General features: G+C 39.5%; 1 protein-coding gene across 2 annotated transcripts in view; it reads left to right on the forward strand.

The window, feature by feature from the left end:
- Window positions 1-1,639: 1,639 nt before the first annotated feature.
- LOC307271378 (CMP-N-acetylneuraminate-beta-galactosamide-alpha-2,3-sialyltransferase 4-like) overlaps window positions 1,640-25,880 on the forward strand; it is a 40,544-nt gene continuing 16,303 nt past the window's right edge. Inside the window, exons 1-9 of one of the 2 annotated variants that reach the window (XM_080053808.1) lie at window positions 1,640-1,947; window positions 9,130-9,212; window positions 19,350-19,421; window positions 21,001-21,082; window positions 21,403-21,492; window positions 22,771-22,868; window positions 23,119-23,182; window positions 23,278-23,373; window positions 25,127-25,316. In XM_080053808.1, the coding sequence (XP_079909934.1) occupies window positions 19,400-19,421; window positions 21,001-21,082; window positions 21,403-21,492; window positions 22,771-22,868; window positions 23,119-23,182; window positions 23,278-23,373; window positions 25,127-25,316 (642 nt within the window). In that variant the 5' untranslated portion in view covers window positions 1,640-1,947; window positions 9,130-9,212; window positions 19,350-19,399. The remainder of the gene's footprint in view (window positions 1,948-9,129; window positions 9,213-19,349; window positions 19,422-21,000; window positions 21,083-21,402; window positions 21,493-22,770; window positions 22,869-23,118; window positions 23,183-23,277; window positions 23,374-25,126; window positions 25,317-25,880) is intronic. The other variant, XM_080053807.1, reaches the window with a different exon arrangement.

Genomic DNA, 25,880 nt, shown 5'->3' on the forward strand with positions numbered 1-25,880 from the left:
ACCGTGCATATGAGTATAGCCGTGCACAAAAAGCCCTACCTCCACCACTTCCTCCACCTCCCCCAGAGGCGAGACCTACCTATTACAATCAAGCATAGGGAGGCCATTGTGAAACAGAATCAGACCATACAAAGTTAATTCAAGCAGCTATAATTAAACTTTCTTCTTCCCCTATTGAAGACCCACTAATGCCAGTAGAAATAAATGGGTCCACAGTGTCTATTTTGGTTGATAGTGGAGCAACACTTTCTACTGTAAAAGCTAGTGAGAATGTTTGCCTACCTACAAACGGTCATATCACGACTGTAGGAGTTTCAGGTGTTCCTATGAGGGAGCCAGTGTCACGCAAAACAAACGTTTCCTTTAAAGGGTCAGAAGTACAACATTCTTTCCTAATATCAGAGTCCTGTGAATCTGATGGGCAGAGATTTGCTATGTAAACTTAACGCCACTATCCATTGCACTCCTGAGCGTTTGTTCCTCACAGATTCCAAGGCTGACCTATGGTCTGTGAGACAGACACAGAAGATAAGCATATATGACCTATTCATCTTTACAATACTTGAAGAAAATCTATGCATCTAGCAAGACTAGAAACTGGAACTGCAGGGTAATGGTCAGAAATGATTGGCTAAGAAGCATGCGTATTATCCTCGACCATACTGGATGCCCGTTCACAACAAGTGGAACAGTATGTCACCCCACACACTCTATAGTCAAAGTAGCAGCGGGTTTGTTCAGTTTGCCATCAGATCTCTATTTGTATTTGCAAAAACAAATTGCTGAAATGAATATTCTGTCACAGAATTAGGATGTTATGTATCCTTAGGTAGCATATGGGACACCTGGAGTTTCTCAGTGGACATAGGGTACTGTAGGCATGTGGGTCAAGCAGCCTACACCAGTCACAGTCAAGGCGCAGATGTGGCCTTATATAGTCGAAACAAAAGTGCAGTAGTTGAGAATGAACCAATTGATAACAGATTTTCAGTGTGACAGTACAAACTGGGGAATGTAATCAAATAAAACATTAAATTAGAGTTTAAAAAAAAAAATGTCAAGCAGTGTATAGAAGATTAAATGACGTTGCCAGGTGCATCAATTATCAATTTATTTGAAAAATGCATTGATTATTGTCATACAATCTTACATCATTATTAAATGAGTCATTAGGAACAACCAGTAGACTTAAACTTTGGTAATTAAGATGCAATTATGTAGCTATACTGTTGTTCATTTAAGCAAGCAACATTTTGAAGGCATGACTAGGACTGGGAGCATAAGCACCTTCTTCCACCACTGTGCGTCTCGCTCTGTTATCTGTTACATTCAGAGCTTTTAAAAAATCACAACCAACAGCAAAGTCTTTCCAGATGTTCGTCCCTCTGGGATAGAAGTCCCGTTTGAGGCAGATCGAGGAGGCACGGGGCAAACGATCACAATAAACTGGGGATCACATGGAAGGCTTTCCATAACCCGTGTTCACTTCACGTTCAACGTCAGTCACCTTCAGGTTTCGGCTTGTACGTTTTTGCAGTCATGGTATTTGGATCTGTTCTCTCCAGCTGCCGGTGCGCGCACTCACATGCGCATGCGTCCCTGCTGCGCTGAGAGGAGAGGGAACGCGCTGTAACGGAGAGAGAGAAAAAAAAGTCAACCAGTAAACCGCTATATTTGCCTGCGGACTTCATGCCTCTCGGACCCACAGCAAGCTTCCCGGCGCGGTTCTCGTTTCTGCCACACTGTACAAAGAGGGATGAGCTTTGATGCCCACGTCACATCCCCGATCCCACCCGTCTGTGTGTGCGCCCAGGGCGTGCACATATCTCCCGTTTTTCCCACACAGTGATTGTCACTTAAAGCAACGTGAATTTGGCTCACCATCGCCCAGTACAAGAGGTTCCCTCCGCTGACTAGACCTCATCATTCGGTCAGCACTGCTGGTAGGTGAGACTGTTCAAGCCCTTTCGAGCTAACACAGAGCAGCAGCCTGCAGTATGTGTGTGTGTTGGGGGTTTTGTGCATGCTTGTAAAGGGAGGCATGGAACAACACTGATCTGTTGTAACTGGCCTCATTGGATCACATTCAATTTGGCTGGCACGAGTCTTGATTTGTACATTTGTGTCATGTGCGATTACTTTTTTCTCCGTTGTTTTTGTTTGAAATAGATATGTATGCTATATCATGTATCTAGTGTTTAGACGGGGATGGAAACGACTTTGCTGCATTTTGTTAGTGAAGGATAATGACATATGTTCTTGAATTGATTCAAACGCAGAAAGTAAGTATGTGTCCTGGGATCAGTGACATTGGATCTCACTTGGAAGTGGAATTTAAGTTCCAGTCTTGCACTAAGCCATTATCAGCCTTCTATTTTGAATTCCTCAGCAACCAGTCAGTGCTGATATAGTTAATGGGTCTGCATTGGCATTGTTGCATTATCAATATATATCTGGAAAACTAAATGTGTTTTTTGCACTTTGCTCACATTTGCTACATATTCCTGAATGTAAGAGATGAAATACGATTTGATTAAAAATAACACATTCGATTGTTTCAGATGAGTTTATTCATCATTGCTTTTTTATAATTATTTTCTGTATTTGTATAGGCCTACACTGATGTTGCCTTTTGTATAATTATTCTTACATGTCCCTGCAGTGTTGACTCTGCTGTCTTTGAATCAGTTGCAGTCCAGGCAAGCTGTGTTGAACACAACTGCCTGCTAAACATTCATTTTGGGGGCAAATTCAATTAAACTCTTGCTTGTAGAGCTGGCTTCTGAACATAGTAAATCACAGGAGTTCAGAACCATTTGTGTGGTTAAGTGTAGCAGCAGTTGAAGAAGAACACAATCCAGTTCAAGTTTTTCATTGTCATGCACAGAGATTTCAGTGACAAAGTTCTCAGTTCTCAAGCTCCCTCCATACAAATATACACAAACAAATAAAAATGAATTGAAATGAAGAACATCTCGTAAATGATCGAATTAGAATCTGAGACATAATATATAATAATAGAAAAACCAATATCATGAACATTGGTTGCACTTGACATTTGTGTCTCTCAACCATAACTAAGTTACACAACAATCTCCTCATTTCATTCAAACTGCTTTCAAAGATGAGGACGTAATCTAGGACGAAAGTCAATCAACTACTTCTCAGTCCTTACAGTAAATGTGTCCTTTTCCCCATACATATGGAATATGTAGGGTGGAGAGATAGTCTCTCCACTCAGAGAACCTGGGTTTCAACGTAACCAACCGTTATGTTTAATTTTGACTGATGATATTGTAGCCTTACATGTATTGCAAGTAAAAAACAAAGCTTCATTAAAATTAAGCAAATAACAATTTTTCCCAGAAATCCCCCCCTTGTCCCCAAAAGTAAATGACAGATACATTTAGATTTTTCTTTTTACAAAATGCTGAAAAGTTCCTTTCTGAAATTATACTTTCAGTTCAAATATTATTTGAAGTGTAATACCATGGCAGGATACTGTACAATTGTTCAATGTGACTTAAGGTATTTTTTAATACACATTCTTCATTGTTCTTTTAATTTAATTTAATTGAAAAAATATATACATTTTAAATCTTGAAAGCATCTACAGTTTGGTCAGTATTCAAAACGAGAAACCAAACAGGGCTGTGCAGTGTTTGGATGGTCAACACACATGTCATCATTCACATTACTGAATACAGTCACTATTCAGGCGTTATCTCTCCAGTGCAGCCAGAGACCAGGTGTGGTACTGGCCCTAAGGTGGATTCTGGCATCTGTATGGAAACACATAATTGTGATAATACAAATGAATGACCCCTTGTAAAACCGCACACAAGAAGCTATATAAAACCTTACTATTACTTAGTTGTAATTTAAGCAGACGTCTGGTATTTGCTGGCACCAATGAGAGTGAGACCCATGTTTAACTCACTGATCACTGCAGTGAAGCCCGATAAACTTTAATTGATTGAGATTTGGTTTTGGTTTTGAGAAAGATCTATCTATCTATCTATCTATCTATCTATCTATCTATCTATCTATCTATCTATCTATCTATCTATCTATCTATCTATCTATCTATCTATCTATCTATCTATCTATCTATCTATCTATCTATCTATCTATCTATCTATCATATCTAATGCTGGGCTTACACTACACAACTTTTCACGAGATTTTACAGTCGCAGACAATCTTCCAATATCGGACTGAAATCACGGGAGTTGTGCTGGAGTTGTGGTGCGCGCACGTAATCTCAGTCGTTTGGTGTATGGTGGTCTTCTGACCCGATTTCAGCCAGTCTTCTTCCCGTCTTGACGTTCCGACATTTTCAAACAGGTTTGATATTATCGCTAGTCTTAGGGGGTTGGCTCAAGCGAAATGACGTAAACACTGTCACACTCACACATGCACCAAGCACGACACAGGAGGAGCGGCATTAGTCGCGACCTGTGTCCGCCTGGTGAGGCACTTATTTCTAATACTTTTTCATAGAAGCCTCGGTGGAGAACCAGGCTGACAGCCGCGCAACCTGAACACTCTACCGTCAAATACAGGGTTAGGAGTTAAAGTTATTGGGGGTTGAGATCAGCAAATAAAGCTGGTCAAATAACTAAAGGAAGTCCCCCGCTCGGAATATTGAATTAACTTGTTTTTAATTAAATAATCACAATCGCGTTTGCGGAAATAATATCAATCTCAAAAGGAATCTAGTTGTAGTCTTGCAATATGAGACCCCTGTCTTTTCAAAATCTCACTCTGTGACTGAAAACTAATGACAAGTTGTCTTCAGGTGTGAGTTGATTGTCTTTAGATGTAAGAGGGTTTCAGTCTTCAGTCTTTTCAAAGTCTTTTAAAAGTCCTCTAGTGTAAACCCAGCATAAGACTCATTTTATGCTGGGTTTACACTACACAATTTTTCACGCGATTTGACAGTCGCAGACAATCTTCCAATGTCGGACTGAAATCACAGAAGTCGTGCTGGAGTTGTGGCGCGCGCACGTAATCTCAGTCGTTTGGTGTAAAGTGGTCATCCGACCCGATTTCAGCCAGTCTTCTTCCCGTCTTGACTTTCCGACATTATCAAACATGTTTGATATTATCGTTAGTCTTAAGGGGTTGGCTCAAGCGAAATGACGTAAACACTGTCACACTCTCGCATGCACCAAGCAACACGCAGGAGGAGCGGCATTAGTCGCGACCTGTGTCCGCCTGTGCAGGCACTTATATCGGACACTTTTTCCTTGAAGCCTCGGCGGGAGAACCAGGTTGACAGCTGCGCAACCTTAACACTTCACCGTCAAATACAGGGTTAGGAGTTAAAGTTATTGGGGGACGAGATCAGCAAATAAAGATGGTCTAATAACTAAAGGAAGTCCCCCGCTCGGAATATTGAATTAACCTTTTTTTAATTAAATAATCACTATCGCGTTTGCGGAAATAATATTAATCTCAAAAGGAATCTAGTTGTAGTCTTGCAATATGAGACCCCCTGTCTTTTCAAAATCTCACTCTGTGACTGAAAACTAATGTATTCAGGTGTGAGTTAGATGTGGTTCTTCTTAGTGTGATGTAAGAAGGTTTCAGTCTTCAGTCTTTTCAAAGTCTTTTAAAAGTGGATGACAAAACAGGATGTGTGGGGAGCAAAGAGATGCAGCATAAACTACTAGGACATTGTATTTGAGTAACAGTAGAAGTGATGCAACTAAATCCTACAGTACAACTATGTGGAAATAAGTGTTTCCAACCTTTTTTGTCAATGCATCCCATATCAGTGTCAGATTAATTGGACGCCACCCCTTGGGTTCCACATGTGTTACTGTGTGCTGATTTCAAACTAAATGTTGTATGATAAAAGTTGACATTGTGACAGTTTTTGTAATATGTGCAAATTGTCAATGTTAATTTAAACCAGAAAAATAGTCTCTGAAGAAATTGCTGTGTGAATGATGATGCTGAAAAGCTTAAGATGAACTGGATAGCTGAAAGTTGAATAAGTATGAAGTATACGGTATATGAATAGGATTAAAAAGTTGAAACATTATGACATTTTAAATTAAATTCAAAAGTTTGAATTCAATTGAATAAATATTCACATTTACCTAACTATTTGAACTACATTAGTCTTAGCTAAAACGGTTTGGTGCTCCAGCAAATGGTCTATAGTGTTTGGAAATATAGATTAATGACAAAATATTTCAGTAACGATGACTTATAATAGGTTGCCTGAAATCTGTGAATTTCTAAAATGATTGGTTGGTAATAGCCTGCTGTTCCTTTTAAGGCTTTTATTCTTACAAGCAGCCCAACTGTTGCAAATGGGCACCAGATGTAGGTCTTCTGACTGGATTAAAATTTTAGATTATGTGTTTAAGAGGTAATTTGTCTATTGTGGGCATGACACACATGTGATTTTCTTTAAAGTGTGTCTATGGTTAAGGTAATTTAAATTGTAGGGTGATTTCAGGTAATCTGGGACATTTGGTAATGTGAGACACTTAAAATAGGAAAGGTACAATGTGTTGATCTAATGCAGGGGTCACCAACCTTTTTGAACCTGAGGGCTACTTCATGGGTACTAATGGCGCTTTTCCACCGCAAATGTAGCTCGACTCGACTCAACTCGACTCAGTTTAACTTGGTTTGGTAGCAGCACGGGTCGTTTTCCACCGAAAATAGTACCTCCTGAACGTGGGCGGGGTTGTCGTAAGGGGCTGAAAGCCAACTCCGGAGTCAAGTAGCAAAGCAGAAATTACGAGCAGTTGTTGCACTATTAACTGAACCAACCGCCAAAAACACGGATGAGAAATGTTTAAGAAAATACTCCCCTTGTATCTGTTTGCTAAAAGAAGTAGAATAATATTGCTACGGGCCGTTAAAAGGGAGGGTTTGTGTCCTGATGTGTGACTGCCACACAGCTGTAGGGATGCGTCACGTACATCCCTATGCACGTAAACACGGGCATGATAAAGTTGACTGTTAAGTGCTTGTTTCAGGATACGTGTTTTCAAATGCAAGCCGTGTCTCAGCCTGAATATTTTATTGAGGTAATCAGTGCAGTCCGAGGCTTGTAATGTAATCGCTCGCTATCATGTCTGTCCCAGCTTGCTGCTATAGGCTATTTAGCCTAGCTGCTATGTCTCCTCTCGTATGTTCAAAGTAACTTCCCCAACAGCCAACACAACTGGGTGAGCTTAGCGAATATATGGAGAGAAAAAAATCGGGTCTGTGATGCAAATCAAATGAAAGCGAGCCAAAGAAGGCTGCACGCGGCGAGACAAAATACACATAAAAGTCCCGGAGAGTTGTTGAGAATCAAGGGGAGAATAATCAACAGAATGAAGCCGGCAGACGGTAGTCTCTGGCCAATCAGCGGCCGGCCGTCTGCCGACGTCACCTTTTAGCTCGACTCAGCTCGCTTGGACCCTAGAGCAAGGCGATACTAAAAAAGCAGCCGCTAGCAGGTACCAGGTACCATGAAATTGCGGTGGAAACGCCAAAAATGCGAGTTGAGTCGAGTCGAGTCGAGCTGATACCATGCGGTGGAAAAGCGCCATAAGTCATATGAAGGGCACCCAATTTGATTAACTTCTGAAATAACAAATTTGCTCAGTTTGCCTTTAGTTATATATTATCAATGATTAATGATATTCATCTATGTGAAGACACTGATCATGTTAATGATTTCCCACAATAATGATCAACAATGATTTAAAAAAGGTGGGAAACAGATTATTATGCTATTTTTAGAACAGGCCTGCGGGCGCCTCATATGGTCCTTGCGGGCTACCTGGTGCCTCTAACTGTGTTGGTGACCCCTGATCTAATGTGTAAGAGAGAATAAGTTGCAGGGATCAAACTAGCAAATCATTACCCTGAGTACTCAGAAAAAGGGTTTAAAGAGGAAGGTCATTTTTGAGTTATTATTGTTTTTGTATACATAAACAATAATAACTAAAAAATGACCTTTCGCAACTTTTACTTTCACCCGTTTGAAATTGGCCCAATCCATTTCACAATAACTGTCGTAGGTCTTGTGTTCTGTTCTAAGCGATGATAATGGTACAAGGGCACATGATGTCTGTGTGGGTTTGAAGACACATTCTCCCAAAGCATTATTCAAACTTCATATCAATTTCTATTCATGTTCACCTAAATATGTGTATATATTAATATATTAATCAGTTTAATTATGACAACATTAGTCTCATGTTAGCCTCATCAACCTCACGTTACTTGGGAACTTGGAAAAGGAAGGAGCTTTAAAACCAATAAACAACGGACAACATTTTCCCATGCAGTCCTTTTTGCCAGAATTACTTCCACTGTGCTGCCTGACTCATCTGTAATGGCTACAGTGTGTGACTAAGCTCTTTAAGTGGTCCCTCAGCATTTCATTTGTGATCTATGGTTAGACTTAAGAATCCTCTTTGGTGAAGGACATTTCTGACAGGACTATGTCGTACTCTGTAGGTCCCTGATATTTTGAGGATTTTTGCCAAAGTCCGCCAGCCAAACCAGCCCTTACGGCAAAACACAGCGCACCGCTATTAGACCCCCTCTGCTCTCCCGACCACAGCCCTCCTACCCCACTCACTGTATTATCACACACAGCCAGCTATTGTGCCTCCCTCATCTTGTGTTTGCCTGTGGTGTATGTGAGGATGTCTTGTGCTCTCTATGCTTCCTGTGCTTTAGCTCCTGGGGACTCTACAGTTTGTCCAGCTTTTGTAACTTCCTCATCCTTTCAGGAGGCTGGAGGTGGTAGATAGGGTCATTCAATCAGATATTGAAGGGAAGAACATGGGCTGCAAGAATGACTAATGGTGATTGATCCATCAGTTCATTTCTGAATCAATTGATTACTTGTTCAGCCTATACAATGTCAAAAAATTTGAAGAAAGTCCATTATGGTTTTCCAGAACCTGAACTGGCTGCTTTGAATTGCTTGTTTTGTTGTTTAACATGTTCAAACAATAACAATATCAGAACAGGAAAAATCAGACAATCTTCTGGAACTACAAACCAAAGAATATCAAGTAGAAAACAAATAAAAACAAGTTAACAGTGCAGCTATTCTCCAGTTGGTTTATGTGTCATAATGTTTTGCTTTTGATACAGGGAGAAGCCCGGGCTCATTACTTATGTGCTCATTAAAGATGTACCACTGAGGATTTTATCATCGGAAATGAAAGAAGGAAAAGGTAAGATGTTCTTTATTCATTTTGTTGTGTTAAATAGAAATTTAGTTGGCAGCTGCATACTTCCCCAAGAAGCTTTTTTTTGAGAAACTTCTGCATCAGCTTTTAAAAAGATGTTTTAATCATGATGTGCATCAGGGGAATGTGTAGTAATTTGAACTACTCATTTCTGACAACTGGATTAAAGAAGTCAAAGAAAAACTAGAAAATGCATTTCCTGCTGAAAATGCATGTGAATGCTAAAAAAGCGTATGCTAAACTGGATAGTTGAGTATGAAGATTTGAAATAGTTTGAAAAGTTCTCATTAGTAAGAAAGGAATTGAAAAGTTGAAGATACACAATGTAAGCTATGAAAGATGTGGAATATTTAGAAGTTTGAATAGAGTTTTTTTGCTGAAATAATAAAAAAGTTGAAAGACATGAATAAAAATAAATAAAAACGGTGAAATAGTATTTCAATGGACTTGAATTAATATGAATCAGGTGAAGGAGTGTGGTAAATCATCATCAACTTTTATTATTAGACTCAAGGTCCATTCCAAAGACACACAATACAAAAAATAGACAACACACACATACATTAGTAAACAAATTGTTTATGTCCCCCTTAATAATTAGAAGAGGCAAATTTAGAAAAGACAACCCCCTTCTCCCCAAAAGAGGTAACATTAACAGTTTAGGGCAAAAGCAAAAACGGCCTCTAACTCCCAGGTCATGGTTCTAACTGACAAAATTAATTTACTGTTATAACCAGAATAATCTGATGAAGACAAGGTGTGAAAATTGTGTCTGTAATATGAAAACTGTGAGAACCACGAGTATGTTAAAAGTGTAGTACAGTCTGCCTTTCTCCAGAAATGTCAGGTCTCAGTTGACATGGGAGTCTCTGCAGCAGTTGGTTGGGCACTATTTCACTTGGAGGCTCAAACTTCTTATTGTTTAGGCCCGATTGCTTCAGTAGTCACATGTATGCGACCTGCGGAACATGTCCTACATTTTGATGTCAAAATTATCAATGTAGGGTTTAATTTGTGGGAATGACAGGAAGTTATCAAATAGGCTTTGGTGTATTTTTACACCAGTTCTACACTGTAACAGTTGGTCCCCCAATCTGCTTCTGAACATTCCGTCCCATCCACTCCCATTATAAATTTAGAAAGAGGCTGAAAAGCTTAAAACTAAAACTGTTTGTTCAAAGACTGTTGAAGATTTAAAAAAGTTGAATATGATTTGAATAGCTTAATGTCTTGTGACTTGTTTGCATGGAGGCTGTAGCTGAAAGTATGCCGGAGTAGATACACTTCAAAGCCCATCCGTTTCAATGTTAAAATATATTAAAAAAAAAGCTTTTAAATAGTTTAAAAGGTAGAAACATGTTGAACAATGTGTTCAATAATGTGCTGAGGGAGCTGAACATTTTGATTGTTGAATGGTTTAAGTAGCTGAACATTTGAAGGAGTTACAGTTCTAGAGGATTTGAAGGCTGCTCCCATCAGCTTCAATGTTAAAATGATTGGTTAAAAAGCTGAATATTTTCAATATTTTAAAATGTAGAAAAATATTAAAAGCAGTCCCTTAAGGTTCTGAAAGAGCTAAACATTGTGATGGTTGAATGGTTTAAATAGCTGAAGATTTGAAGGATTTAAAGTGAGCCAGAAAGGGTATGGAAACGGAATAATAATAATGATTTGAATAACTATAGTGTGAACGCTGGAGCCACAACGTCTGCAGTACAGCAATCTTCTCTTTTCCACAAAGTGAGGAAATATTATGTCTATTATGTATTTTTCATGCTTTATTTGACAGTATGAAGAGACAGAGGTGAAATAGGACAGAGAGGGGAGTGACATGCAGAGAATGACCGCGGGCGGGAATCGAAGCCGGGTCTGCTGCTGGGCCCGGCCCGGGGGGATGCCCTACCTACTGTGCTAAGGGTGCCCCCATTGTATCGTTTTTTTTGTCCAATCAAAAATCTAAAACAAAACTCAACTTTTATGTGGAAGGCTTGTTGTCAAGATCAGTAAATATCTTCTCACGATCTGCTGTCCGTACTGTGTGTAGGCTGAAAAGAAAATCTGGTGGTAATACACAGCCCAGGCTGTGTAAACGGCCATGTAAACAAAGCGTATGTAAACGAAGGGGCCTGTTCACAAAGCCTAGGCTGTTTATGAACACACACACACACACACACTCACACAGTACTTGCAGGTGAGGATATAATCACTGATTTTGACTAAAAGTGATTTGACATTACATTACATTACATTTTATTTAGCTGACGCTTGTATCCAAAGCGACTTCCATGCTACTGTGTGGTGCATTTGTGTGTATTGAGAAAATATAGTGTGTGTGTTTGTGTACACACAGCCAAACTTTACAAACTCAAACGTGTATGGAAAAAATGGCCCAATTTAAACTTTATTTTTTCAAACCATAGCCATGATGACAAACACATGTACATTTGATGATATTAGGCAATAATCCAACACTTAAGACACCAAAATAGTTTTTGTTAGCCCTATCTAGCTCAATCATTTGTTTCCTCCTGTTTTTTTGAGGATCAAATATGCTCCCTAAAACCATTTTTGTACTTTTTTGTAATTTTTGCGGGCCTAAACATAAGAAATATGAGAAATTAATGGAAAGTGTGGATCCATATGGATACCTTAGGGTTGTGTCTGTGTGTGTGTAGTGAAATTACTGTGTGTGTATGTGTGTGTGTCTTGGTGCGTATGCATATGTGTGCAGTTGTAAGGTGCAATTTGTGGGTTTTCAGGTGGCTGCAGGTTCACTTTGTTACTTTGGTACTTTGTTGACATCATCAAAGAAACTGGAAATAAAAGGTCAAAAGCAACTGACAATGAATTAATATTTGATATGTATGTAAAGAGGTCAAGTGGGATAAAAGGTTTTCAAAAAAAAAAGTAGAAAAAAATATTACTGTATAATGTTTTTAGGGCAATTTATAGGGAGAGGACGTTTTTGTCCTTAGGGAGCTGAGTGTGAGTATTTATTTGCATCTGTGACTGCACAAATACTAAACATGTATCAAAAGCAGTTTTATTGCAAATCATTAACATATCCTAGAGTCTGATTATCCCACTCAAAAAAATCCACTTTGCGTCTATTATATGAGAAATGTTTCAATTCTTGTGTTTTTTTTAAATAAAAATGGCTCACGTCATCACATAAGCTTGCATGTAAAGGGTTAAAAGCAATTACAAATTAATGAATATTTGATATGTATGTAAAGAGGTCAAGTGGGATAAAAGGTTTGTAAAAAAAAAGTAGAACAAAATATTACTGTATACTGTTTTTATGGCAGTGTATAGGGAGAGGACGTTTTTGTCCTCTAGGGTACTGAGTGTACACAAAAAGTTAAGATCACACAAGGGTAATATGATGATCAAGTAAAATAATACCTTTGTCAATGTTTTGACAGTGGGTGGAGTGATCTCTGCTTATTTAGAAGTTGAATCAACCATTTGGTTAAAATAATACCTTTGTCAATGTTTTGACAGTGGGTGGAGTGCTCTCTGCTTATTTAGAAGTTGAATCAACCATTTGATGAAAACAATTTGCGGCAGTGCATATTCTTGACTCATTCTGTGCAGGGAGACTCGGTCAAAATTGGTTTTAATATTTAAAATGGCATTTTATATAATAACACTGGATCAGTGTACTACGTTTAAGAGATAATGGACTTTATGTGTGTCTACTATACGAGTCAACAGGCAACTAATTGCTTAAACACAGCCAAATCAACTTTAAAGCTGTACTCTATTTCTATAGATACTTTTGAAACAAAACTAGACTCAACTACTGTACAAAGCAACGCCCCAAAAGATAAATACAGTGTGGATTGAGCTCGGAAATTTTTGAAAGCAATACAAATGTCATCAGAAATACAGAAAATAGTTATACATTTCATGTCACTTCCCGAGTGCCCTTGTCATTCTGGCGGAAATGTAGGGGGCAGACAATAGCGACTCAATATAGTATTTAGAGATGAAGTCACAAATCAAATTTCAATATAATGGTAATTGTAGAAAAAAAGTCAGTGAAGTAATATATGAAGAAAAAAAATATACTTCTGCTTTAAAGGATAGTCAATCATAATGACAAATCCCATTTATAATAATAATAATAATAATAATCAATGTTAATTTTTTGTTTACCACCTGTTGTGATGCAGCCAAGCAATTTCAAACAGCTGATTGGTATATAAAATTAAATAAATTTTCAACATTCTCACAATATGTGTAGATTTTCATCATTTTCCTCCTTTATGGACTTGTAAAAAGTTAAAAAGAAAAAAAAACACAGAGCAAATCCGTCAAGGGACATAGTACAACATGTGTTTTTTAATAATGTTACTGTTTTAATAGGTATCTTCACACAGTTCAGTTTGCTCCTAATTCCCTACTCTAATATATCTGATAAGTGTCGGCCGTGAACTGCTTCTCCCTCCGGAAATCCAAGAGAGTCAGATAATGAGGCTTTCGGCGTATATTTTCTATTACAGCATAATACTTCTTTCGACGTGATAAGGCCAAGAATGTATTCAAGGGAACACTTGTCTTAAACTTTGTAATAATGTAATAATTTGGCCTATCAAAGTGTCATTTTTTTTATTGTCTTTGAAAGAAATTCAAAGCCATCACATCTTACCTGCACTGTGTGTGTGTGTGTGTGTGTGTGTGTGTGTGTGTGTGTGTGTGTGTCTGTGTGTGTGTGTGTGTGTGTGTGTGTGTGTGTGTGTGTGTGTGTGTGTGCATTTGAGCTCAACAGAAATCCAACTCACCCCAGCTGCAAAGCCTAAACTTCCATCCAAGATGCGCTTCTGAAAAAGGGCAGAGAAAAGAGATTAGGCGGATCAGTCAAATCAATATTCCCAATCCCACTAAACCTCTTCCTAGTGACTGGCATAACATACATCTCCCATTCAAACTGCAATCTATGTGCAAACCAGTTAGGTCGATAAATGGGTTTTGTGTGAGGCACTCTGACCCATCTGAAGCAGATGTATTGGCAATCCTGAGCTACTTGCTGAATGGCTAAGAACGCACCAACTGATGTTCTGTCACTTGAAGCTGTGCATGTCAACACAGCCGGCAATTCAGACCCATTTTTCAATCATACGGATGACTTGCAATGGCTCATGTTTCACTCACGCTATACACCACTGCGATCCAAAGTGTATTATTACACTTCATGTCCATTTTTGTCTACTTCATGCACATAACTACGGTGACTGTGTTTTGGTCTCTGAGCGTTTTCAAAACACTGGTAACCTATACTCAACTACTCTAATGTCTGTCCATTACATATGAAGTTATAGCCAGGAGGTGGTACATTTAGCTAACCATTAGTATTGGAAGAAGGGAGAAATGGCTAGATGGGCTCCTCCCAAAGGTAAGATGCTTTTCCACCAAAAGTACCAGGAACTTTTAGTTCTAGGTTCTCCACTACAAGGAACTAAAAGGTCCATGTGGCCCAGTGTTGAGGCCTGAAGTCTGTGCATTACTATAGTGAATGTTGCTGGTATTGTCATTATGCGGGTCAACACAGATTATTTTAACTGTATATTTTAGCAGAGAGAAAAGTAGGCTTGGTCTGGCAGAAGACAAGCAGAGACTCCTGAGCTGAAGTGTTGCCTCGCTGCTGACCATAGGCTGTCTACAAAAGATGACGCTTGCTGTGTGACTGCTTTGCTCTAACAGACAAGTGCAGCATATTTCCCGAAATGCCAACTGCTCCATTGAAAAGCAGGTGTAAAGTTAATTTAAATACCTGTCGGCTGGAGAAGACAAAGACCAGGGCAGCTCCGGCAGCAGTCAGAGCCCAGGTGAACAGAGTCCCCAGCAGGGCCTGGGTCATAGGGCTGTATCCTTCCAGCATGGTGCCAGACCTGGACAAACCACACAATTACACACACATTTAACCCATGGTGGCACAGTCACAACACCATGGAAGATGTTCCTGTTCTAATCCTTAGTGCTATAACAAACTCTTACAAGACTACAGCATCAATGTCCCAATCGAGGAGCCGGTATTTATTTATCAGTTTGATAAGTTAGTAAGTGGTAACTACATTTTTATTTATATAGCACTTTTCAAAACAGACCGTTACAAACATACTGTTACAGAGTGCTTTACATGGTAAACAAGGCATATTATAATGTATGTGTTTCCTACATTAAATACATTATAATATTAAATACATTTAAAAAACAAAACAAAACTAATTACAATGTGAAACAATGGAGGAGAAAAAACAAAGCATGAAGTGCATTGCAAAAAATAAATGCATTAAAAAATACTGTAATGTCATAGGAACATAAATGAAGACGTTTTTAAGAGATTAATATTGATGCCCAGATACACAAATGAATGACAAGGGAACAAACAACAGAAAAACAGGGCGTATGTTCTCAAGCCCTCACATTACTTGTAAGACACGCATTTGCCGATACTTTGTTTTGTTTCAGCACACAACAGAACAAACATGAGTCAAATCCTGTTAGCATAGGACTTTACGATCCTGAACTGCTTCCACTTTACATCTGCATCGCCAAACCTGTCCGGAGGAGCCTCCCTTGTCAATTATTAGTAGATAATAAAGCCTAAAATATGTTGATTGCTGACATTTCTCACACGATATTATGCATTGTCACTTTGTCATGAGTCATGACGCATTTTTTATAATTCTAATCACATGAGTGACTGGTATATTACATTGATGGAAATTGATAGACATTGTGTTTTGTTTTTGGAAGTATAATTCCCAAATATGAGTTTGCCTCAGTTTCAAAGCCTATCTTTGTTGCCACGGTGATAACAACTGACATAATACTGGATAATGTTTAAGTGCATTCAACCATGAAGTTACTCAGAACAACAATAATCTCATAAGTACTATAGCTTCAAATAAACCAAACTACAAAGTGCCACACGTAAGTGCTACATGGAACAAGACAACAAGCCTTCTCCATCATCGCCGACTCCACTCCTTAAACTGAGAAAAGCAGCATATTCTCACATCTGAGAAGTAGCCATGTCCAGTACTGTAAATGACTTAAACAATTAATCAATCACCAAAGGCAGTAAAAGGAAGAGGAAAAGCAAGATCACCTTGAACAAAGATATGGGATTGAACTTGACTACCCTCCACATTCTTTAGTGTTCTCATTAGTTCCTAAACAATAACATAGGAAATAAACACAACCCAGCCTCATATCCGGCTCTGGATGAAAACACACCCCTGATTCAGGAGGCAGCAGAATAACATTGTGATTTATGTTGTCAGGGAGGGGCCTGGGTGTCTTATTATTGTAAAAAAAAGAGGAAGAAATCTGCAGAACGTCCCTGTGGTGGTGTTAATTAGTCATGTGGTTTCCACTTTTTGGCCATCTCCAAAGTTCGGGGCGTGGATGATCTCGTAGTAGATCTACTGCGGTGTTATGTTACTGCTGCTGCAATGTAGCACACACGCACCCCTCAAAATAGACATTCAGCTGTGCGCTCCCACAGTTTAGTTTGCCTGCTTTGATTTCCAGTTGTGTGCTCTCTGTCCGAGGCAGTGTTAGGCATGTTCTGCACAACCGTTGAGTGGCGTGGAGGCCTGTCCGTAAATCACGCATCAAGTAGATCACGGGACAAGATGTGTATTGTGCATTAAATGCCTTTTAATCTGATCTAAGATTTAATCTTAACTCTCAGTAGAACAGTTGCTGTGGGATTGATTGCAAATGTCCCTCAGTTCAAAACCTCTTAAACCCATCAGCATTCATCTGCTTCCCTTCTCTCTCTCAGCTTCGATCAATTCAATTTCGATTCAATTTAACTAGCTTTAATGGCATGGATTTACTAAAACAATATAATAATACATAAAATATTCAATCAGTGATGCTTGAGAAGTGGGACAAAACAGGGTGCAATGTTGGAAAAATACAAACCCTATGTTTAGGCAAATTAAATTACATGTATGTATCCAACATATGCTAAGCTACTGAGCTAAGGTTTGACACAACCTCCCAGCTTTTGTCCTTTTTATCAAAATGGACTTTTTACCTTGCTTCTCCTTTTTAACATGGTTTTTTTAGCTTGCCATTCCTTATTTTGTGTCAACTCCGTCAGACACCAACAAACACAAATAAATGTTCCCTCATTTTATGCAAGACCCATGACATGTATAGTGATCACAAATATTCACCAAAACTGGTAGAGCCACAACATTTTTTTTTCAAAATGTATATGAATATACATGTTTTTGTTATCTGACTGTGTTGACATATTTAACGTTTCTTAAACAGAACAAATAAAGTTTTTCTAGTAGCAGTTTGGTTTTTCTGTTGCTGATAGGTGCTAGTATGAACTACTTCAGGAAAATAAAATTATCAAAACATTTCATATAACTTCTTCAGAAATTGTAAGTCGGTGTTGACGTATCATGGTTGTGATGCAGGACTTTCAAGATTTGTAATGTAAAATATTCTAAAACTACAACACTAATCAGAGCCTGTCTGACTCTAATGCCTCGTTTCCACCGAGTAGAGCGGGTCGGAGCGGTTCGGTCCGGGTAGTTTGGCTTTTCATTTGCCAAAAGTTGGGTAGGGTACGGTTTAAGCGCACCTAACCGCTCTGAGCCGCTCCTAATCTCAGTACTCCTCCGTAGGGGTACTAGCCGCCTGAAAGGGTGCCTAAAAGGCGGAGCTACACACTGCCGTCATTTGATTGGTCGAAAGAATCATTTCCGCCATGTGTAGTCATCTCGGCAAGAGTGAAGAGAGTCTTGTGTTTTGGCGAAAATGTGAGCACAGCACTGTTTATTGTGTGGTGTTTTTCCTCGTCAATAAATTAATCAGTTGGTTACACTGTGTCCCACTGCTAGTCACGTAGCTGCCGCAGCCAGCACTGTTTGCTCACTGTCTCTATGAGTTGCATCGAGCCGTCTCTGTGTGTTTACGCCATAGATAGTAGTATCAGACAGCTGAGTGCTGTCTGATAAGCCGGACAGAGAGCGTCGGAGGAAAGCTCCGCCTCTAAACATGTAAACGTGTGAAAAAATTTATAAATAATCAATTAGAGCTAGCCTAAAATAAGTTTGCTATGTTACTGTTTATTGTATTTAGGATTTTAGCTCATTTGGACGCTGTTTGACCGTCTGTTTTCATTGATATAGCCTATGCGATATTATAACTACTTTCAGTTTCATTACTGAAACGTGATTAGTGTTCTAAAAGATACTTCGATTATAAAACAAGAGGTCAAAAACACAGATGATGATTAAACAAACTAATTTATGACTTTATATTTCCTGAACATTAAATAACGGTCACCCACCGGACGCTGTAGAGATCAGAGATCTGCACTCTGCGCTCAAAGAAACCGGATGTGCACATTTTTACTTGAATCTGAATTTTCTCTACTTGAATCTGAATTTTTTCTACTTGAATTTGAAAACTTGAATTTAGAACTTTTATTTGAATGTGTCATTTTGAATATTAACTGATTCAGATTCAAGTATAATTAATTCAAATTCAAATGATTAATTCATATTCAAGTGTATACATTCAAATTCAAGCATCAATAATTCAAATGCAGGTTGATCAATTCATATTCAAGTCGATCAATTCGAATTCAAGTTCTACTGACACATATCTCTGCCCATACAGGGCCCACTAGGATGGCACTGACTCGTGTGACTGACATCAAGTCAGCTTTTGAGCTGGTCATACCAGATTCAATATAGAACATCATTCTGGAAATGACTAATCTAGAAGGGAGGTGTGTTTTTGGGGAAAAGTGGAAGGACAAAACACATTTAGATGCGTATTTGGGGCTCCTCATCCTGGCTGGGGTCCAAGGATGAATCGACAGCCAGTCTGTGGGATGCAGAGACAGGCAGGGCTATATTTCAAGCCACAATGTCTCTGGAGACTTTTCACATTTTCTCCAGTGTTTCAAAAGTAATAAAGTGGTGAAACATTACAAGAAAAGTTTGAACATGTATTTTTTTTAATGAAAAACGAGTGAATTTTCATGTAAGAGTAGTTCCTCTTTCAAAGGTATATTGAGGAAGTTTAGAGGAGGTACTAAGAAATTTGTTTTTTTCTACTTTCTGGACCCGTCAACAGGATAACCTCACATGTTGTGAAGACATGAGAGGACCAAGGAGCACGTGAAGATGTCTCAGAAGGCAACAAAAAGTAAGATTTTTATTTTATTTTGCTGTGGGTGGATGGGGCCAACTATTTGTTGTAACGCAGATTACTTGAATGGGACTATTCTCCCTTTCGATATTCTGCAAAGCACTAATCTGATCTGTGTTGTCTCCGCATGCAATGAGGGGATTACTGACTAAAATGCACTTTGTCCCAGATTAGTGAGCAGATCTATAACATGATTAGCACTTTTTTTTTTCATTGGGTTACTTGGGTCACTACTTTTGTTTCCATATATATTTTTTTGCATTTAAAATCAACCTATTGGCCCCGAGGTAATCCCCCAGCATAATCCCCACTTTTCCTACTTGTTTTAATACTCCCCGCTGATTTAACTTGTACGAACTCCTCCTGAATCTGCTTGACAATGAGTTGATCAACAGTAAGCATCAAACACTGACTGACAGTCATCACTGAAGAGTGACGCTGCAACTTAAGTCACTTCTAAAATTGTTTCAATGCATTTTCTTGTGCCATGTGTGAGTTTTTGAAATATGGCCTGTAACTGAGTGACAGTCTTAAGCTGCAGTGTATTTATTTTTTCCCTTAAAGGATTAGTTTAATGTTTTTAAACACATAACCTCTTCTAACAAAGAAGCTATAACGTGTATAGCTTCTGTTTCATATCTTTGGACTGAGCTGTTAGCTGGCTAGCTGGCTTTGTGCTACCCATTTTCTCATCTAACTGTATGCCTGGTCCTGAAAACTTTGATGACCTCTCTGTGTGTCCTTCTGACATGACAGAGAGGTTGATGAGAAGCTTCCATATGTATTCATGAAGGTACCTGTACTTAGTTTATTGTCCCAGGACATACACTAATAGATCATGCATGATACAACAATTAAGCAAGTGTATTTGAACATCATTTATTGATGGTACATGGTATAGTATAATTACATTTCCAGCCTTGGGCAACTCAATTGAGGGTATTCCAAAAACAAAGTCACGCACTCTGTCACTCACTTTTAGCCAAAATCGAACTAATCTCTGAGAATTTGTGATTACAGCGCCTATTAACTCTCAACTATCCAATATTTTCCTCATATGGATTTTTCTCTGTATATTTGAAATGTATTTAAAGAAGAACTAAATAGAAATGTGGGTCTTATAGAATAGGTTGAAAGATTATATTCAAAGCACTCACCAAGTTTCACTACTCACTATCAGATTTAGGCGACCACTTCCTGTGTACCTAGTTGTAGTAGGGAGTTGTCTTTAAATAGCAGAAGTGGCACATGCCGGAAGTCCATTAATATTCATTTCAATTCCATTTCTCAGTACCCAGTACTGACGCCACACCTGCACTAAAAGGGATGCCAGTTCTTGAGCACTACCTTTTTCTAAAGCTTGTATTTAAAGCACACTTCTCTATTCAACTGGGTGGAGTATTTCCTGTCAAAGGGTGTGTCGGTGCAGTGACATGTATAACCATGTAAAGACATCAAAGAGACCTTGAATTGTCACTTTAAGGTGTCAAGAGGATAAAGAAGCGTGTGCTTTATGGGACATTTTATTATCCTGTTTTTTATTTTTATTCTTACGTTTGCCTGTTTCTGTCTGCAGCATGGTTCCTTAGGCTTCTCCCAGTCCTCTTCTTCTTCATCTCCTTTGTCACATACTACTGTTCCCATGCCATAATTCAGAGGTAATCACACACACACGCTAACACAACCATTTATTTCTTTCCTTCTCGGGTTGCTCTCGCATTGAGGTCACACAATTACAGAAATGCCCATTTCTGGTAAAAAACAATTAAAATCATCTCCTGAGGTCTGTGGAGTGCTGAGTCACTAAAAATGCAAGAAGACAACCCACAACATTTTGATCCTGCTGGTCAATTTAAGGCCCTCACGTATGCCCATTCTGGCACTTTTTGAGTGTTCTGGACCCGGTTACTGGCACACTGCGTTTTTATGGATTCAGCAGTACTTTTCATGCCAGTTGTGGTGATTGTCTGTCTTTCAGCTACGGAGGCACCAGCAAGTCTCCGAACAGTAGCAAGTCCCTGTGTGGCAGCTGGCTAACCAAGAAGAAGTGGGAGAGTCTTAACTTTAAGTGAGTAATGGCATGTCTGTGTTTTTTTGAGGGGGGTTCTGTTTTTACAAAGTGGAAGGCTTATTAAGGGAGAAAGGTATGCCAACATTTTATTTGAACTCAAGGTGCCAGGCGCTTTGGAACTGTTGGGACTGCTATTTTACCAGTCGTGAAGGAAAAGCATAATTTTTTATTACAGTGAGGAAGAACAGGACTCATTATGAAAAATGTTGTTTTCCATCTAAATCATGGTTACAGTAAGCTGCAGTCACTCAAGTGGAATGTGTTGATGAAACGGCTGCGAGGGAGTGTTAATGCAAAACCCAATGTTGGCTGAAAATGAGCTCTTGACAAAGTTGCATTTTTTGGGGCCACACAATAGCTTTATTGTCCTTCTCAGGTTCTGCCTTGTTAAGTAATCATTGTTCCACAGCCCTGAGCCCCCCCCTCTCATTTATTTTCTTTCACTCTTATTATCAGTTTATTCAGCTGTATATTTACTGCCTGTCTTTTTGTGGGCTCTGTGCTGCAAAACAGTGATACAGTCTCCATCTGCGGTGTGTCCCTGCCTCCTCCAAGGTCACTGTTTGTTTCTTCAGCTCAGTAGACCTTTCACTGCTCGCCCTTTGACCTTTTAAACAGTCACCATTCATGTTTTGCTGCGTTTACTCCCAAAATAATATAATAACACACACACACACACACACACACACAGACTGAGAGTCCTTCCAGGCAATCACAGTGACATTTCTCTAATTAGACTCCTCCTCTCCAGAGATTTTTCCTGATCTTCCCGCCGAAAGCTATCTCCTCTAGCATAAACAGCTGGACTCTGGAGCCAGCGAACACAGAAAAAAAGCAACGGTTTGCCACATTACAACCTGCCACATTTGTCAAACTCTACAGGCTCTGTGAATGTTTTTGTTTTCTTTTCCCCCTCTCCTCAGCGAAGAAATGCCAACAGAGGGTTTTAATGAGGGAAATTGCTATGGAATGACATCATGTAAATGGCTGTTTTGCTTATAACGGGTCTGGTTTACCTGCTTAATAGATACCAGAACATTTTGGAAAGAGCACATCAATTCTTCCCATGTGAACACTGTGCTGTTTGGCAGCACAGTCAGTATTGTCCATTGTATGGTTTTGACAGTTGTTAGTAGTTAGTAGTTCACCACTCATTTATACACACTACCCACCCCCCTCTCTCTCAACCACAAACCATTATGTGATATAATAGTGAAACCCTATGCACTGCAGTTTTATGTTTTAATTCCTGCTCTGACATTATTATTAATGCAGCATTACTAGACGGACACAGCTATTTCTGAAACTGGAGGATTTCTTCTGGCGGGAGCATCTGTCACCACTGGCATTACCTTATGGCATTAAGGACAGTGGTACGTCCATTTTACATTATCCTCTGCTCTGTCTAAACCGCACACTCAACACATGTCTCGCACAGCGGTATGATTGTTCTATTGAGGTTTTATGCTCTTTACCACAGTAAAAATAACCCAGTCAGGTTTATGACGTGAAGTATTTCTAACTGTTAAAATGGTTGAAACGCAACACAAGGCAGTCTTTTGTGTCCATTCTACTTCTGTATTGAAGGTTTTCAAACAACCTTTTCCCGCTTTCCCCTCACAGAGCTGCTGCTACTCAAAGTTCTTGCTGTAACTGCAAATTTTCAGTTGCCAGCCAACATTGAAAAGTAAGTGTGAGCATACTTTAGCCAACCTGGCACATGACCAAACCTACCCCTACTCACAAAGTGCATCTCAGGACCTGTGTTTTTTTTCTCCATAGCCTTGAATGCAGAACCTGTGTCGTCATAGGCAACGGCTTTGCCATTAAAAACACCTCCTTGGGAAGCATCATCAACAAATATGACGTGGTCATTCGGTAAGCATAAAGGAGAACGCCTTATGAAGTATCTTCATTCATTCAGCTATTGTTATTACTGTTAAGTGTTTGACACATTGTACTTTAAGAAGATGAATCATTTGAGGCTGCTTGTTGGTTTCACTCCAAGTTATGCATGTCAAGGTCACTGTACTATATTTACGTATGTTACAAATTGTGTCCCATTTAAAAATAACAAAACACATGTTAAACCACCACCTCATGACCACCCTAATGTTTTACTATGGTTAGGACTGAGGAACAGATGGACCAATGACCTTTAAAAGGGGAAGGTGGTTGTCCCTGTCCGCTGAAAGCCGAATAATGGTTGGCCATAGGCCGAAGGCTAATGATGGACAGTGTCTGACCATGTGCTTGACCCCGACATAGAGACGTCCTGTCAGCAATTAGCAAACATTAGGTCAAGTGAAGTTCTTTGATGGAGAAGAGAAAGCGTTTCGATACTCAGGGACAAAGGCACTCTTTACTTTACAGACTTTACAGCCTTGGAATGAGCACATGCATTCTGAGTTTTTATAAGCCTCTTTCAAACAGCCAGAATTTGGCCTGGCCACAATGCATCCCCCTCCCCTCCCCTCCCTTCCTCTCCTCCCTGCCTCCCTCTCTCACATCTCTAGTTCTCTCACATCTCACTCTATCCTCTCAGAAGCTAATCGTTCCCTTGGCCAAGTAGTGTAACGCTGTTGACATTCAGAATTCAATGCATGCCTCAGACTTTGACGTCACCGGGGCTGATTCTGTCATAGAAACACCGCCAGACTATGTTAAAGCCTGTCGACGCTTTAAGCCTCCAAAGTGCAGGCTAATCATTTATCCAAACAAGGGCCTCGTCTGTGCTACTGTGTTGATTATTTGGTCAAGGAATGAGATTTGTAATTTCTTTTTTAAGAAGATCTTGTGACATGAATTTGTTCAAAGTAATAAAGCAGGGATGTTTTCATTCCCCTTGTGTCATTTTGAGACATGTTTGTTTTGGACAGCTAACTCTGGAAAGTGACAGGATATGTGTCAAAGGGAGGAAACGGACATGAGTACAAAACTATCCTGGTTGCTCATTTAATTACACACATGAAAATTATATTATTTGATGATATATGATGATATTTGTATTTATTTACAAATAACTGAATGCTTACACCGTTTAGCTAGAATCACAATTACTGGCTCTCTACACTTGAAGTGGCAAATGTCAGCTTGTTGCATAATAAAATACAGTAGATACGACACTAACCCTATTTTGAAAATGTTGCCTTTATGATCATCAAAAAGGTCATGCTGCTCCTTTTCTGCCATTTCAGTCAACAACTGCAAATCCCGCACCTCCCCAGCTACTCATGGTGTCCCCCAGGGCTCTGCACTTACCCCTACTTTTCATCATCTACATCCTCCCACTCGGTCAAATCCTCCGCCAACATGTCTTTTTTTTTTTTTTTTTTTTAAGATATTTTTTTGCATTTTTCATGCTTTATTGATAGTTTTGAAGAGACAGAGGTGAAATGGGGCAGAGAGGGGAGTGACATGCAGAGAACTACCGCGGGTGGGAATCGAACCCGGGTCTGCTGCTGGGCCGGGGGGGGGACGCCCTACCAACGGAGCTAACGGCGCCCCTCGCCAACATGTCTTTAATAATAATCTAGTATAGAATAGAATAGAATGTACTGTAAATTAAGGATTCCTCAATTAATAAAACTGAAAATAATGTTTCCTATGTGTGTTTGTGTCCCTGCTTTAGGTTGAATAATGCCCCTGTGAGAGGCTATGAGGAGGACGTGGGCAACAAGACTACAATGAGGTTCTTCTACCCGGAGTCGGCCTCTTCAGACCCTGGACTGCACAACGAACCCGGCACCCTTATGGTCCTGGTGCCTTTCAAGCAGCAAGATCTACGCTGGCTCAAAGAGATCCTCTATAACGAGAAGAGGGTACAGGATATGTGTGAGAATGCACTCTCTCTCTCACACACACACACACACACACACACACACACACACACACACACACACACACACACACACACGTGTTTTATGTGAATTACCGTAATGCTAAACTACATTAAAACAGTTGTGGGTTTGAAAAATGTCAAAGGGTGTCAAAGTACCAACACTGACCACTAGTTGATGTAACGGCAGATGAGCAAAACCATAGACATACACAGTGTCTGTCTTAAAATTGTGATGTTTCAGGACATGAGGCTTTTGGATTAGATGCATTCTGTGCGTGTCTATATCAGTGTAGTGAGCTTGGAAAAATGAGGACCCCTAAAATGTCCTAATATTTCCAAATGTCCTGATATAGGAGGTGTGTTATCATATACATGTCCTCAGTTGTCATGGAAACAAGTACACACACACACACACACACACACACACACACACACACACACACACACACACACAAACACACACATGCTTTTCTGTCTCACTATCTCACTTTCTTTCCCTCCATCCCTCTGCCTCACATAAACACGCCCATTTTAGCCTCTTGTC

The sequence above is a fragment of the Ammodytes marinus genome (genome assembly GCF_949987685.1).
Source record: "Ammodytes marinus genome assembly, chromosome: 3".
NCBI classification, from domain to species: domain Eukaryota; kingdom Metazoa; phylum Chordata; class Actinopteri; order Uranoscopiformes; family Ammodytidae; genus Ammodytes; species Ammodytes marinus.